This window comes from Dryobates pubescens, chromosome 17, assembly GCF_014839835.1.
Source record: "Dryobates pubescens isolate bDryPub1 chromosome 17, bDryPub1.pri, whole genome shotgun sequence".
In the NCBI taxonomy this organism is placed as follows: Eukaryota; Metazoa; Chordata; class Aves; order Piciformes; family Picidae; genus Dryobates; species Dryobates pubescens.
The window spans coordinates 11954478-11970635 of record NC_071628.1 but is presented as its reverse complement, the minus strand read 5'-3'; the positions used below and the strand labels follow the sequence as shown (position 1 = coordinate 11970635).

At 40.1% G+C, this 16158-nt stretch overlaps 1 protein-coding gene across 1 annotated transcript; it reads left to right on the top strand.

Annotated features, from left to right (window-relative positions):
* The first annotated feature begins 976 nt into the window (after positions 1-976).
* On the top strand, positions 977-15279 carry GATM (glycine amidinotransferase). Its single transcript, XM_054169182.1, has 9 exons — positions 977-1087; positions 1415-1630; positions 6846-7041; positions 8218-8408; positions 9759-9896; positions 10258-10422; positions 12367-12430; positions 12532-12648; positions 14638-15279. Exons 1-9 carry the CDS (start codon positions 1019-1021, stop codon positions 14748-14750), a joined length of 1269 nt encoding a protein of 422 aa, XP_054025157.1. The 5' UTR covers positions 977-1018; the 3' UTR covers positions 14751-15279.
* The last annotated feature ends 879 nt before the right edge of the window (positions 15280-16158 follow it).

Here is a 16158-nt window from a genome sequence, read left to right as displayed (position 1 = left end):
AATTTTTTTAGAAGGTCAGTGAGAGTAGAGTGACCTTAGTAAAACCAGCTGAAACAAAGAAGCATCTGAGCAGAACCAATATAAACTTAGGCTTTGGGGTGTTTAATTGAATAGCTGACAAACATTTGTAACTAGGAATTAGGTAGCACCAAGAAAACTAAATGTTTTGAATTTTAAAAAGGAGAAGTATTGGAGACAGCTCAAGACAAAGGAGTCCTAACAAGCTGAGTTGCAAAATTCTACAGTCATATGAACCAGGGTGAAGCATACTTGACATCATATCAACTAAAATAATTAACTTCTTTCTGAGAAGTATGTAAACCTATGAAGAGAAAACTCATACTGCTGTTTGTCCTGGGAAGGTGTGGCACTTAACCTGTGCCAAAAGGGAAAACTGCTGAATGGTTCATACCCAGCAGGGTGAAACTGGCTTACTCAAATAGCTAAGGTGTGTTGAAACTGGAGCTGATTTAGTCATATCACAATGTGCGTTTGGAGAAGCCAGAATCTGAATTGAAGTGTTTGGGATATTCTTGAAACATCCCTTCAGTAATGAGGAAAGTATTTTTAGGTGAATCACAAAATATTTAGGTTGTAGTCTAAAAGACTGACTGCTTAATGGATGAATTATTGGGATTTTTGCTAAAATTTAATTTCCTTTGCCTGTTATGGGTTGGATGAAAACCATGTCTATTTGACGTCTAAAAGTAGCTGACTGATGCACTTCAGGACCCTTTTCAGAGAAGCATTTTCAACCTGACTGCGAGTCTTCAACGTCAGATTGCTGCTGAGGAGCAGTTGGGGCAATGAGATAGGGGGCTGCTGGACTGCATCTCCCAGGGAAGGATCGCTCCGAGCTGCCCCTAAACTGAGAGCAAGGGGGCGCGGGGGGGCCAGGCCGCGGCTGCCCGGTGTGGGCTCCGCTCCGCCCCTGGGCCCGTGGGCGGTGCGGGCCTGCTATAAATGTCGGCGGGCCGGGCGCGGAGCGGTGCGGAGCGGAGCTGTCCTGCTGGCAGTGATGCTGCGAGTGCGGTGCTTGCGCGGGGGCAGCCGCGGAGCCGAAGCGGCGCATTACCTCGGCTCGCGGGTCGGTGCGGGGTCGGGATGCGGGTGATTGGGCGGGGGAGGCGGTGGGCTGGGCCGGGCGTGCGGACTGCGCTGTCCCAGGCTGGCCCTGCCGCAGCGCGGAGTTCAGTGACTCCGGTCGCCGCTGTCACCGCCCTTCTAACCCGGGCGGACTTCAAAAGGCAAACTGAGCATCTGGTGGGGTGCGGGTGAACGGGAGTGGCTGTGACAGGCAGCGTGCTCCAAGTAACGCACGCTGCTTTGGGATTGCAGCTAAGACACCTGTGCACTGAAACCTTGCTTTTTAAGCCTTTTGTAAAGGAAACGTAACTTTCGTTTTTATTTTAAGCTCGGAAGAGCCTTTACAGGATGGGTGCAGCGAACTTTTCAGAGCACCCAGGCAGCCACGGCCTCCCAGAACACCTGTGCTGCTGTTGACAAGGCCACCAGCCCGGTGCCTAAGGACTGTCCCGTTTGCTCATACAATGAATGGGACCCACTGGAAGAGGTCATTGTAGGAAGAGCTGAAAATGCTTGTGTCCCACCTTTTTCTGTGGAGGTTAAGGTAAAGAACAAGGAAACCTAAATAGAAAATAATGTGGGGTTTATACATACAATTTGCTTTAAGGTGCACAAGGTGTGGTTTTTACTCCCAAGGATTCTTCTTTCAAAGTAGTTGTTTTCTGTCCCTGAAACCACAACAGGAACCTAAATAAATCCATATATCTTTCTTCTCTGACATGTGGTATAGAGCATGAACACACAATCAATGGACTTGCTCCGGGTTTTTATTGTGTACTTCACCTTAATTGTAAAGTATCTATTGCTACCTGCATTTGTGGGGATGATCTTGTGATCTTTGATTGTCACAAACCAGCGCTACCATGTAGTTGATGGCTATCATGTCAAAATGAGCTGCCACATTACTTCTGCTAAGGAGACCATAGTAAAAATGTAAAGGCTATCTTAACAAAGTTGACCAGAAAACCTCAGTTAAAAAATAAATATGTTTAAAGTACTGGAGGTGGTAGTTTAGAAGAAGTGTGGGATGTACTTGTGGAGAAGACTTCTCTTCTAGCCCTTTTTATGTTTGTGTATTTTGCTTTATAATCTGTGCAAAAGTGGTTGGAGGAGTGTGAACAAGCTACTGCAGCTTGACAGTTCTGATCCCCAGACAGAAGAGTAATCATTTGACTTTCATTGGGACATTTGAGATGGTACCTTGCCCCCAGTGATTGCAATAAAAATTTTGCCACTGGCTTCACTATAACTTGTATTTACTCCTCGAAAGCTGAAGCTCAGTTACCAGTCTCTGGAGTCCTGTTTCAGACACTCCAAAAAAAGCTGCTGAGCATTGGCATTTAATATAGAAGTGTATGTTACATGTATTTATGTACTTAAAATTGCTATAATGAATGTACAGAAGAAGTGGTGAAAAAACCAATGTCCAACTTGTTTTTTACATTGCAAGATTAAATGAGGCAAAATTCTGCTCTCAAATAGTGGCCAAGGGCTTGCTTTAATGCCAGAAAATTTTCTCTTTCAAATGGCTACTTTGCTGAAGTGTGACATGCTATAGAGCTAGCGTGGTTTTGCTGCCTACTAAGCCATAACTAACCAAATGAGGTCAGAACTTCACTTTCTGTTTCATGCAATATTAAAACCTCAGTGAGGAGTGTCAGAGTGTAGGCTTACCTTTGCAATTCAAATTCCTGCAACTTGGGGTTAAAGCAAGCTTTAGCTTTGCTTTATGTGAAGTGCCAAGTCTAGAGCATACATTGACCACACAGGTAACAGTAATAGAATGTGCCAGCTGAGATATGGTTTCCTCTATTTTTTCCCTTCTGCTTTTGTCTAAAATTTTGCTGTAGAAACTGTAAGAGTAACTTTGCCTGGGGGGGCTGTGGAATAACCCAAAGAGCAATCTAAATCCTACCTTGCCAATATGGAAAAGATAATGATAGGTTCACGTATCATTCAAATCTGTGGCTGAAAGGTAAGGTGTGCATGTCCATGTTGCCCCAGTGTAATACGACAGCCAGAAATCCCTGTTACTGTCCCTGTAAGCAGCAATACTAAGGTTGATGTGTATCACATGCCTCCTGCCAAGTATGAATGAGGGTCAGTGCAGTTCTTATAAACCAGCTCAAAATAAGTGAATTTGAGTTGTATATGGGGAAATTGAGTCTTTGGGCCTGAGAAGCTTTAAAAAAACACATCTCAAATTACAGTAGTTTGGTAAATATGTACTTTTAGGTACTCCTAAGTTGTGTTTTAAGATTATGTGTGTATATTTACAAAATACTGAAGTGCAGGAAGCACAGCTGCATTCAGCACTCATGTACTTTGAGGTGTGGCTTATGGTATGCACAGGTCTTTTTGCCGTGATGTGGGAATGATGTGCTTGGCATAAGAAGGAGCAAAGAAGCAATCGAATAGGGAGCCCTACAGATCTAATGAATATTAATGAGCTGACCCATTATTGCATATCCTTTTGGGAGCTTGAAATGTGTTATGTGGGTCATGTAGAAGTAAATGCACTATTGGGAAACACAGGAAATCTTAATCAGGAGGTTATCAACTGCATTAATTAGGAAGATACCCTTATTTGAATTAGCCCTTTGGTCAAAAATCTCAAGGTTCAAGTTCAATTTTCTGAAGCAGTTGATACCTAACCAGAAAGCTGAGCTTTACAGCTTTGTGCACTTCAATGTTTTTCAGTACATTTTGTCAATAATAATTTTTTGGGGTTTTTTTTTTGTGTAAAGGGCTATTGTTATGACAGATCATTATATCTTGAGTAAGAAGCTGGGGTGGGAGAGTGTTTAGCATTGAATTAGGCAAAAAGCATTTTGCTCTGAATTTCTGTTTCACTGAATATACTAAATTTAATAACCATCATTGCTTGCTTTGAGGTACATCTTGAGAGCATGAATATTGATAATTATTTTCCACAACAAATGTTTAGCATATATATAGCAGCCATAGGGAGTAATTCTGCTGTTTCTTAAAGACAACCTTCTTCTTACAGCATACTCTTAAGTTTCTTTCTGAAAGAAATAATTTCTATTAAGTGCTGCTACAGTTTATCATTTGCTCTCAGACAGGAGGTAAGTTACATTGAGGAGATTATATGAAGCTCTCTGCTGTGTCCTGCCATGGTATTTGTTGAACAATCTGCAATGAGTTGTATGTATATGATCAAATGGTCACTGGTATAAATAGATGTCTTAGTCATACACCCTTTCCCCAGTTATTCAGAAGGTAGGGAATATGAGTGGTGCTACAGTGTTAACCCTTACTTTGCTGTAACCTGGTTCTACACAGAGGGAGTGATTGCCTATTGGAGTGGGCTCCCTGGGGAGGTGGTGGAGTCACCATCGTTGGAGGTGTTTGGGAGGAGACTTGGTGGGGTGCTTGGTTGCATGGTTTAGTTGATTAGGTGGGTTGGATGATAGGTTAGACGCAATGATCTCGAAGGTCTCTTCCAACCTGCTCTATTCTATTTTATTCTATTCTATTCCTTTACACTATGCTATCATATTAGTGCAGCACAACTGTCATTTCTCAGGTTTGAAAAAGAATGGTACTAGAGAACACCTGGTGAGTGGAGGAGCTGCACCTCTTAGGAACTGGTGATATTCAATTACATCATGGATGTTTTATTCCTTAGGACAAATTTGTCCCATTAATAGGTTTGCATAGGAATGCTAGGCATGTCATGTGATCTGCATGTGACTTCTGAACAGCTGGCAAGTCTGAGATGATCAAATTAACCAAGACCTCAGTTAGAGGAAATTAATAAATTCCTCCAGGAAGGATGGGAAGAAGCTTCAGTACTGGAGGAGCAAGAATGGCCACACTGAGACATTTGCCATAGCTTTTTATATAAATGTTAAGGGTGTCTGCAAGGTTTTCTCTTGCTTTTGTCTTCTCTAGCATGAAGGCAAATAACCAGAAATAATAGAGAACAGCAAAGACTCAAAGAGTCCTAAAGGAGATCAGGCATGCCTTTAGATGGATGTCCTTGCCTGCTCAGGGCTCAATAGCACAGAAGGAATATCATTGCATTGTTTTTGTCCAGAACTTTGCTTTCTGGGAGGTAATCAGGATTGCAGTGTCAGGAAGCAGCCTCATGTTTGGAAGGGCAGGTTCTGCATTCCATTGCTTTAATTTGTACTGCCTGAATGAACAGTACTCCAGTAGAAGGAAGGCTTGGCCACTTGCTTGCCTGTTTCTGACCCCTTCTGCTCTTGTTCCAGAAGGGCTCCATGCATACCTGTTCCTCTGCCATGTTAGTGCTAGCAGGGACCCATGAAAACTGCCAGCTTCACAGCTTATAAATCTAAATGAAGTACTTTCAAAGATACACTGGAATGAAGCATCATCATTTGTTTTAATGATACATCTGGATTTACTTAACCGTGAGAACTAGGACATTATTTTGTATTACTTTTTAATTTGAGTATTAGTGATTGAGTAATATCACAGGATTTCAGGAGCAGAGGATTTAGGCCTATAAATGTTGTATGTGCTGTAATCCAGCCCCCCCGACAGGTGAATTTAATATCTCTTGCATTTTCTAGACTGTTGCTGTGCCTGAAGCATGGCCCATTCTAGACAAGGCATGTTACTAGTACTTGGTATGGCTTTAGAATTCCTGATGTCACTACTGTGACAGTACCAAAATGAGGTTTTAGCAAGGTGACTACAGATGCATGTATTTTGGAGATGAGCTTGAGGTTGTTTTCATTTGAAACCATGTCAGCTACCCGTATTAAATAGCAGAGTCTATCGCATTTGGCATGTCTGTACACATCTAGTGTAATGAAGATGAAATCTTGCATGGCTACATGGCAATACCAGCCACTAAATATGAACTGAAATGTAATGTAGTCTCTTGGGTTTCATCTCTGATTTGATAAATAATGAGACTTTCTGTAGGGCCATGGTTAAAGAGTGGAAGAGACTTCTAGAAGTACTTATTGTGTTATTTGTAATAGTATTTCCATCAGCAGAAACAAACAATAAAAGCTAATGATCCATCTGTATTCAAAAATATGAGGAAGTTAAATATTCTGAAAATCCCATCTAAAAGTCAAACTAAATTTGCAAGTAGGAATGAAATGTGGACTGACTTTTCCACATTCCAAAATAGCTTTCCCTTTTTTTTCTGGCTGTTCCTCAGAGAACCCTTTTTTCTTGGGCATCATGCCACACTTACAGTCTGTTAGCAGTACTGAAGCGATCTGCTAGCTCAATGAGGCTGGTTAGCACCTACAACTGAAACTTAACTTTGTTGCTGTATGTGTTTGTGAAGACATCAGCCATCCCCAACTAGTAACCTGCACTTACATCACTTTAATGACTGAACATCATAAATCATCTGAGTGAAACCTTGACAATGGTGTGCATAAATAGAAGTAGTAAAGACAAAAAGTAAAGAACCAGGATAGGGATTATCCAAAACCAACCAACCAAACCAACAAAAAACAATTCTGCACATTTATCTGAAACATTGATGCTTCTCTCTTCCTTTTATTGTTCTCTTACTCCCTCTTTCCCTCTTCTCTATTTTAGAAAAATCAGCGGGACATTTCTTACCAACTCTTCAAAATATTGCAGGCACACTGATATGTTATGGTCATAACACATACAAAACAGTGGAAAGTCAGTGAAAAGAAGAACAAGAAACTTTGAATGTTTATAAGTGTCTTATGCATCTATTCCATGCCATCAAAGTGCTTATTCTTTGTCACTTATCTGTCCTTTTGTTTTAGGCCAACACATATGAAAAATATTGGGGATTTTATGAGAAATTTGGAGGCCAGAGCTTCCCCAAAGATCATTTAAAAAAAGCTATTGCTGAAATTGAAGAGATGTGCAATATTTTGAAGGGAGAAGGTGTAATTGTCAAGAGACCTGATCCAATTGACTGGTCTGTGAAGTACAAAACACCTGATTTTGAGTCTACAGGTAAATGTTCTTCCATTGTTGAAGGCCTTGTCTATTTAGCTCTTGACTGAGACATTTTGGATGTCATCTAGTCTACCTTCTTGCTTGGTGCAGGATTATTGCTAGTGCTAGATGTGATTAGTGATAGCTTTGTTTAGTTATGACTTGGAAAATCTCCAGGAATGGAGATTCTGCCACCTGATTAGTGACTTGTTTCAGTGCTAAATGGATTTTCTCGTGAAAGATGTTATCCTAGTACCTAACCTGAACTTCCCACACCAGCGTCTGTTGCCATTTCCTTGCTACGTTGTCACTGTCACTACCAAGAAGTGTTCATCTGTCATGTTTAATGGCTTTGGGGGTTGCTATAAGCTGTTACTGCTTTGTTCCCTGCTTGTTGCATGAAATAAGCTGAGGACTTTTCCCAGGTCATGTGCTGCAAGGTCTCCTCTGACTGTCTTCATAGTCCTTTCTTGGATCCATCTTGGCATATGTATGCCAAAAATGGAAATTGTTTTCTAGGAGGACCTCACTGGTGTCAATGAAATGTGAATGTGTCTTTACCCACTGGCCACATTTGTCCTTGCATAGCACCATATGACTTCAGTTATTTGCAGTGAGAGCATACTGGCTTGTGCTCAGCTTTGCATTAAGCATAGTCTCCAGGCTCCCTTCATGTCAAATGTGTTCTTATGTTGTTCTAGTGGAATTCAACTTCATTAGGAAACAGACAATGTTAACAAAAAGTCTATTTGGACTACTTCCTGCACTCATTCTCTGTTCCATCAAATTCCTCTTCTATGCTATTACTTTTTAAAAGAATGGCACATAAAGAAATAAGGTCCCCTTGGAAAACTTGCTGCCCACAGCACCTTTTAAAGGCCTGGTTAATTTCTGTTAACAAATTTGTGAAGTGGTGGCCTGTCGATTGTGGATGACTTTCATCTAGTCATGAACTTAGGAGTGAAGCTTTGTATGTATGTAAGCTTTGGATGTATTGAACAAAACCAATTTCACTTTGAAAACTTACTCAAGAGTGTAAGGACCTCCAAGTATGCAGTGATTTCTTGACCTTGAGAAGTGCTTTTTGCCATTTGCTTTGAAAGAAGTAATGGTAAAAATGAGCATGCAAAGTGAATAAGCTGAAAGAGCTGAGAAGGGCAAAGTCTTAGAGGTTAATGGCCTCTTTCTTTTCAGGTATGTATGCTGCCATGCCAAGGGACATCCTGCTGGTGGTGGGAAATGAAATCATTGAAGCACCTATGGCTTGGCGTGCTCGGTTCTTTGAGTACAGAGCATACAGACGAATAATCAAAGACTATTTCAACTGTGGTGCCAAGTGGACAACTGCTCCCAAACCCACAATGGCAGATGAACTCTATGATCAGGTAGTGTTCTCTTTTTTGCTTCAGAACTTCAGTTTTAGTTATACAGAATTCTGTTCATTGTTTCAACCTGTTATCTAGGTTTCAAAGAACTGGGGAAGGATGGATGGATGGACAGACAACACAAAACAACTCTGGAATATTTGTGCAAATATTCTGCAGCCTTCCCAGCTGAAACTGACTGTGTACAATTAGGGAATATGAAACAGGAAGTTGTGTCTATTGAATTTAAGTCTGCTTTGAATTGTTTTGATTACTGGCTGTAATTTAGCATTACTAAAGAGAAAGGAATGCTAGAAAGATGTCAAAAAGATTGCTCTAAAGAATTGAGATCCTCTGAGAATGTCCATATGTCCTCAGTGCATCAAGAAAGTGGCAAAGAATAGATATCTTGTCACAGATAAAAACCCTCATGATCCTTGTTTTGCATGATGGGTTAGCATTTTGAAAGCTACATAAAAGAAATAGGGCTGTGAGTGTTTACCCTCCAAATATTTAAGTGAATATTTTCTTAATTGTTTTTTCTCCTGTAATAATTTTGACTCAGATAATTTTGGTAGTCTCCTACAGGCCCCAAATACATTAGGACCTTGGTAAGTGCATCTGCAAGAAGTACAGTAAAACTGGTTGTGGAATGATTAGAAATTTCTGGGAACACTGACATCAATTATGCAAAGAAGACTTTCCTAAACAAAACTACCTCAGAGTAATCTATCAGTACTAGAAAGGTTCCAGAGCCTGTTCTAAAGCATGGGAACTACTTATCTGATAGTTTTTGTTTGTATGTTTGTTTGTTAAAAAAACACCCTCATCTGTTCTTAATTGCATTGTTTCATTCATTAAGGCCAGGCTGGATGTGGCTCTGGGCAACCTGATCTATTTAAATTCCTGAAAATCTACCTTCTGGTTTGAAGTAGTGCACCATTCTAAAATGTGGAAAAAGAAGGCAGTACACCTTTGTTAGGAAATAGCTTGTGGACTAGTATTTCTGTCTCTGTGCAGTGATTTCTTGGACTGATAGTTAAACTCCGCTGGTAATGAAGACTTTGGATTCAGGAGTTAGACTATTAGAGTTAGAATATTACAAAGACAGCAGCTTTGAAGAGAGATTAACTTCTTGGTGTAACTATTGTCTCTTATCTATTCTTGAAGGTACCTAAAACCATTCACTGAAACATCCACATTTATTAGAATAAAACCAGAAAGCATAAGAAGTGAACCACATCTAAGGAGCATACTAGCTAATGATGTAAACATTTTTGTGATTTCAAAATTCCCCTCATTAGCAAATAGTTAGAAAACTCTCCCTTACCATCTCCAACCTACAGTAGTAATTCCTTTTTCTGTAACTAGGATTATCCAATCCGCTCTGTTGAAGACCGGCATAAACTGGCTGCTCAGGGAAAATTTGTCACTACCGAATTTGAGCCATGCTTTGATGCTGCTGACTTCATTAGAGCTGGAAGAGATATCTTTGTACAAAGGAGCCAGGTGAACAAACTTTTCTTCCAGCAGTTTTGGTATCTGTCTTAATGATTGACACTTGTATTTATGTTTGGTTGGCTTTTGTTTGGTTGGTTTGTTTGGTGGTGGTGGTTGTGGTGGTGGAGTTTTTTCAGTCCTTTACAGCATTATTGTGTTGGCACAAAATGTTGCTATTCATAGAATGTCACAGGAGGACATTCTGTGTCATTCTATGACAGCGTGAGACTGCCTTACAGCTAAGGGGTTATCTAAAGACACAAGCATATTATTTTGGCTTTAAATATTTATCTGAATAAAACCTCGGACAAACCAATCTTTGATGGAGCTATATTCTAGCCTAGTGGAACTTACTTTGTCTTGTTTTCAGGTTACAAATTACATGGGCATTGAATGGATGAGGCGACATCTTGCACCAGACTATAGAGTACATATAATATCTTTTAAGGATCCTAACCCTATGCACATTGATGCCACTTTTAATATCATTGGACCTGGTCTTGTGCTCTCTAACCCAGACCGTCCCTGCCATCAGGTAAAAGTGTAGCAGAAAGGAAAGTGTTTTATGCTTAAAAATGATTGGACTGGGTTAGGTTCCTATTGGATAATTGCTAATCCACAAGTTTATTTTGTATACACTTGAATAATATTAAATTACTCAAACAGTGCTCAGGCAGTTGTTCAGGAACTTATAAATGTATTTGCATCTTGACTGTGGAACTTTCCCAGCAGTGCAATGATCACTGTTCTCTCCCAGTTTTCAGCTGCTGCTCTTTGTGCTTTTTTTTATTGTGAGGCTATGCAGATGTGTTGTGTGTTTCTTCCCAATGTGCACAGTTAAAATACGAGGGAAGCAATCTATTTTGTAGTAATGTAGTATCAAAATGAGTACATAGAATGTTGTACTTCTCTGAACACTTTCACTACTTCAATATATTAATTGTATCCAAGGAGAAATTGAGGGTTTTCTGCTGCTCAGGTGAGTAATCTCCCTTTTTAATCCTGTTTTGGAAGCCTCTCCTTCCGTATCATTAACTATACCAAGGGCAGGAGGCTGGTAAGCTCAGGCATTAGGCTTTGAATAATTGAGTGAAAAATACTTTCTGAAGGGTAGGAAAGATGAGAGATGTGGTGGTTCAGTGTGTAAAACCTCCTACTTCCCTCTGAGGAAAATCTAATACTGCTAAAGACTGCAATCAGATCAGAAAGTCTGCCTGAGAGTAAGAGTTCACCTCTGTTAGGGACATGCTGCCTCTACTGTCAGTGCCTGAGGATTTTTGTGCAGATCCCCATGACTGCAGAGGCTGTACAACCACGTGGGAATAGCTGAACCCAAACTTCATCAATGTAGCAGCAAGAGGTTATGGAAGCACGTGCACAGCATAGCTCTTAGAAGCAATGTTGGTCTTTTCTCAGCAAATGGCTTCAGTGCACGTGGTTCCATCAAATTATTGCCTCTTGTAATATCCATTAGGAGATGACAATTTTTAAAACAGTTATAGCATTTTCCTCCCATTTTCCCTTCCCTTGTTTTTCATAGTCTTACTTGCAAGAGGAGGCTCTTGGTCTTGTGTTAAATCCACTGCTGTCTGTGTAGATAGACAAGACAGATGCAGCTTTCTTTTCATAAAAACTGATTTAGCAGATCTGGATGACTTGGAAATGTGGGGGTGAGGGGAGGAAATGCATGTGAAAATGAGCTTTTCGTTAAAGCCCTAGCAGGCCAGGCTGGTTATTGCGATTTCAGAAGGAAGCTCCACCTCGTGGTGACACCAGAATGAAGTGTTCTTCCAAGTACTCACAGAATAGAATAGAATAGAATAGAATAGAATAGAATAGAATAGAATAGAATAGACCAGGTTGGAAGAGACCTTCAAGATCATCGTGTAAAAAAGTCAATCCCCCTTAGTCAAATTATCTTCCTCGTGTTTGTGTATTTCTTGGGACACAAATGTTATTCCCTAGGATGTCTTTACTTTGTGCCCTTTGTTAAATAAACTGCATATCGAGTTTCTTATGAAGCAAGACACAGATGTAGTTTTAAGTCATGTATTTTGGGGGGGTTGTTTCTGTAAATGGCAGTGTAATTTGTACAGATGGCTTTTACAGTCACATTGGAAGAACTAACACCCCCCCAAAAAAATAAAAATCATACTTTTGTGCTTTTACTAATACCTTTACCTCACAGGCTTCAAACTGCATGTGTTACCTTTTGTCTTTAATGTGTCTTAGTATACCTAGCACGGATAAAAATAGTAGAAACAAATGCTAGTGGTATACAAAGTTTGAAGAGCCTTTAAAAAATGATTCTATGAAAACCAGGTTTGTAGCTGGAATTTGAATGAGGGTGAGAGTAGCGAACAGAAGGACGTGGATGTCATGTATACCGAAATAGTCTGAGGAAATGTAGCATATGTTGGAACACATAATGAGATACTTTAAGAACCCTGTTTAGAGGATAATTAAATTTCTCTTTCAGATTGAGCTCTTCAAGAAAGCAGGCTGGACTGTGATTCGTCCCCCAGTGCCACTCATCCCAGATGGTATATTCACTCTTTCTTCTCTAAGAATGCCAAGAGTATTCTTAACAGTATTAATATGAGGCAGCATGGGTACAGCAGAAGGTTCATTCTCGTGTGTTTAGATCACCCACTGTGGATGTCTTCTAAATGGCTGTCCATGAATGTGCTAATGCTGGATGAGAAACGTGTGATGGTGGATGCCAATGAGACATCAATTCAGAAGATGTTTGAAAATCTGGGTATGTCCTAACATATTTTAACATATACTTAAAACAAAACGATACTGACAGCAGCTATGCACATCAGGATGATTGAAGGTAAAGTAATCAAAGCAGCCAGGACTGGAAAACTTACTCAAACAGCTGCATTAGTAAGTAAGAATCATTCACTAATTTCTCTCCCAAATACTTCAGTCATATATTCATACAACTGAGTGGGCTTCATATGTCTTGTGGGCTTATATCCTATGGGCTTCTTGTATCTTGTGCCACTTACAGCTTGCAGCAAACAAAGGTATGAATAGCAAGTAACGTTACTGCTAGCATGCTTTTCAATGAGCTTTTTAAATATGAAACTGTCTATTCAGTTTGGAGGTCAAAATCTGTCTTAGAGCAGTTGAGTGTGCATCTTGCTGAGTCTTTTAGAGCTGCCTATCCCTCATTGCCAAAATGCTTTTGTATCTTTCTAGTTTCAAACTCCTTATACTTTGTCAAATTAAGGTCACTTAACTCAGGCATTTCTGCTAATTTACTAACAATCTCAGTCCTGTGAGAGGTAACTTCATAAAAGAGTGGAATTCCTTTAGATGTGCACTGGTGGGAGAACTGTAATTGAACATAAAACCTGGAAGTCTTGTTATGCACAGCTCACTGCAAAGACAAACAATACAGACTTTAAAATCTAAGGTCATGCAGTTAATTCATCTGTTTCCATCATAGTGGGAAGGAAAGATGTAGGTAAATCTACTCATGGCTAGTAGTAAGAGGGTGGTCTCATGGCTAGTAAGAGGGTGGCAAGATTGCTTGGTGCTACAGCTTGCTGGCTGTTGCTGAAGGAGATAAGCACATGTTAATGCAAAAGTTGACATGGTAGGAAGAAGACTAGTGGGTAGATGAGAAGTCAAGGGAAGTGAGGGGTCATTGTGTTGCAGAATACATGATAATACTCCCCCGGAGCAGAAGATTCTTTTAAAGGGAGAAAAATGATAGGGAGGAGAGAATGATCCAAAAGTAGAAGATAGCAACTGTGAACCTGGAAGGATTTGTGTCATGGATGTGAGTGCACTTACTGAATCTTCCCTCAAATGTGAGATGATTGCTTGTGAGAACCATACAATGTTTTAATCTGCTTTTAAAGCCTGGCTATAGAGCCATTAGTGAGCCCCTTAGCTATTCAGCCCTAGGTTGATTTAATTCTCTGCATGACCAAGAAGATAAGGATTTATAAATGCTTTGAAGTAGTTAGAAAATTAAGCTAATAATGGTAATCATGACATATCTTTCACACTTGAACATCACAGTGTGTGTGAGCTCTAAATGAACTCCTGTAGTCAATAAGTTCCTAGGATGGAGATGGGTCTGCTGGGAACAAATCTATTGTTGAGCTAGATGATGGATTCTACAGAGCTCCTCCTGAGCTCATGGAAGTACCAAGAAGCATAAAGGGAGACTTCATGAGAGAAAAGTCTTGTCCATCTATCAGGATTTTATGTAAGCTGAGCCACAGATGATACACGAGAGCGGAGAAGAAGTGAGAGAAAGCTTAACCTAGGTAGTAAGTATAACAGCATCTCTCCTCTTTCAAAGAAAGAGCAACTCAGACCTCTGTATTTTGCTCTTTTCTGGAAAGGCACTTGAAGGAGCATATTCAGTGTGTTTGAACCATAAATGCTCACAGAAATGTGTTGCAGAATTTCAGCTAATTCTTCACATACTGTAAAACCTTTTTCGCTTGTTCATTTTGTTTTGTCACTGGCACATTATAATGCATCAAACCCCGGTTGTGCTCCAGGCACCATCTATTTCTGAGGATATCACTGGAGTAAACAAGCCAGCTATGTTCTAAGCTTGTTCTCTGCCTAGAATTTGAGAAAATAAATTCTTAACAAAAGAGTAGGAAATGCTTTCTGTACTTGCATCTAGCCATGTGATCTGATAAAACATTATCTAAAGCTTACTAGAGGAATTTGAGATTTTAATTTTAATGCCTGCAATGTATCTTTCTTGCAGGCATTTCTACCATTAAAGTGAATATTCGCCATGCCAATTCACTGGGAGGTGGTTTCCATTGCTGGACATGTGATATTCGCCGCCGTGGTACCTTGCAGTCTTATTTTGACTAGTTATAAACCAGATAGCAATGGTTCAGCTTCTAAAATAAGCACAGGGAATGATGAAATTAATTCCACTTTTGTTAAAACAACTGCATGAGCTCTAGTGCTTCATCAGTGATGTCCTTACAGTGGTCTGGTAAATAAGTTGTTCTTATAGCAGTATGAACGAAACTGCTTCCACTTACAATACAGATTTTCCAGCTGGCTTTCTGAAAGACATCCCTCATCTATGACACTTTTTAAATTGGCTTCAAGTGTAAAAACTTGACAAGACAGCTAAAAGGTCTTGCTAGAATAGCTTGGCCACTAATATTGGACATCTACCTCTGTCTAGTTATGCTATCAAATAGGCAGCTTGAAACTTTAAACTTGAGCAAACTTTTCTTATTCCTTTCCATCACTCTATGGTTCTAATGTATTTGCATTTAATGAAGTCAAAATAGATACAGCTGTACAGATCTCATGTGGAACTAAGTAATTTTATAATGTTTTTCATCCTGAGCCATACGGATATTTACAGAGAATTTCCAGTGTGATCTAACTTTCAAGACGTGTTCACTTACTTGTCGTGTCCCGTCTACCTTTCCTTCTGACGCATACCATGCACCTGAATACTTTTTTATTGCTTTTTGTATTGCTGAAACTGTTTTGGGGTTTGTTTTTTATTTAACTTTGAAGTGTACAAATGACAGCTAATATTCAGCTTGTACAGGTTTCACTCTGAATTGTTTACATAACCTTTTTGAAGAAAGCACAAAACCACCAACACCAACAACCTCCCTCTAACCCTCTGATGTCTTGCAACTGCTTCTTCCTCCAGCTGTAGCAGATACAGAAAGATGTATCAAACATGCCAGATGCTCTGAAGGAATTGGAGTATTGATTACTGAGTATGTACTTTTTATGCTAATAAAGTGGTTTTGCATTCTCAATTTGTCTTTCTGAAAATAAGTAAACATGCAATGGTTGGATGGGTATGTGTTTGTGGAATACAGATGGAAATACAAAATACACATAGATTTTATTATTTTTCTTTTTAAAGGTAAAGTGTGCAGCATCTTAGGCACTTCTACAATGCAGAAGCCTCCTAGAGAAGAGGAGGCTCAGGGGAGACCTTATTGCTGTCTACAACTACCTGAAAGGTAGTTGTAGCCAGGAGGGGGTTGGTCTCTTCTCCCAGGCAACCAGCACCAGAACAAGAGGACACAGTCTCAAGCTGGACCAGGGGAAGTTTAGGTTCAAGGTGAGGAGAAAGTTCTTCACTGAGAGAGTCATTAGCCATTGGAATGTGCTGCCCAGGGAGGTGGTGGAGTCACCATCCCTGGAGGTGTTCAAGAGGGGATTGGACATGGCACTTGGTGCCATGGTTTAGTCATGAGGTCTGTGGTGACAGGTTGGACTTGATGATCTTTGAGGT

Excerpts from the sequence above, each read along its gene's own strand:
- GATM (XM_054169182.1), top strand. The coding sequence starts at position 1,019 with ATGCTGCGAGTGCGGTGCTTGCGCGGGGGCAGCCGCGGAGCCGAAGCG. Across the intron at positions 1,631-6,845 it reads CTTTTTCTGTGGAGGTTAAG|GCCAACACATATGAAAAATA; the intron begins GTAAAGAACAAG and ends CTTTTGTTTTAG. Across the intron at positions 12,431-12,531 it reads AGTGCCACTCATCCCAGATG|ATCACCCACTGTGGATGTCT; the intron begins GTATATTCACTC and ends TCGTGTGTTTAG.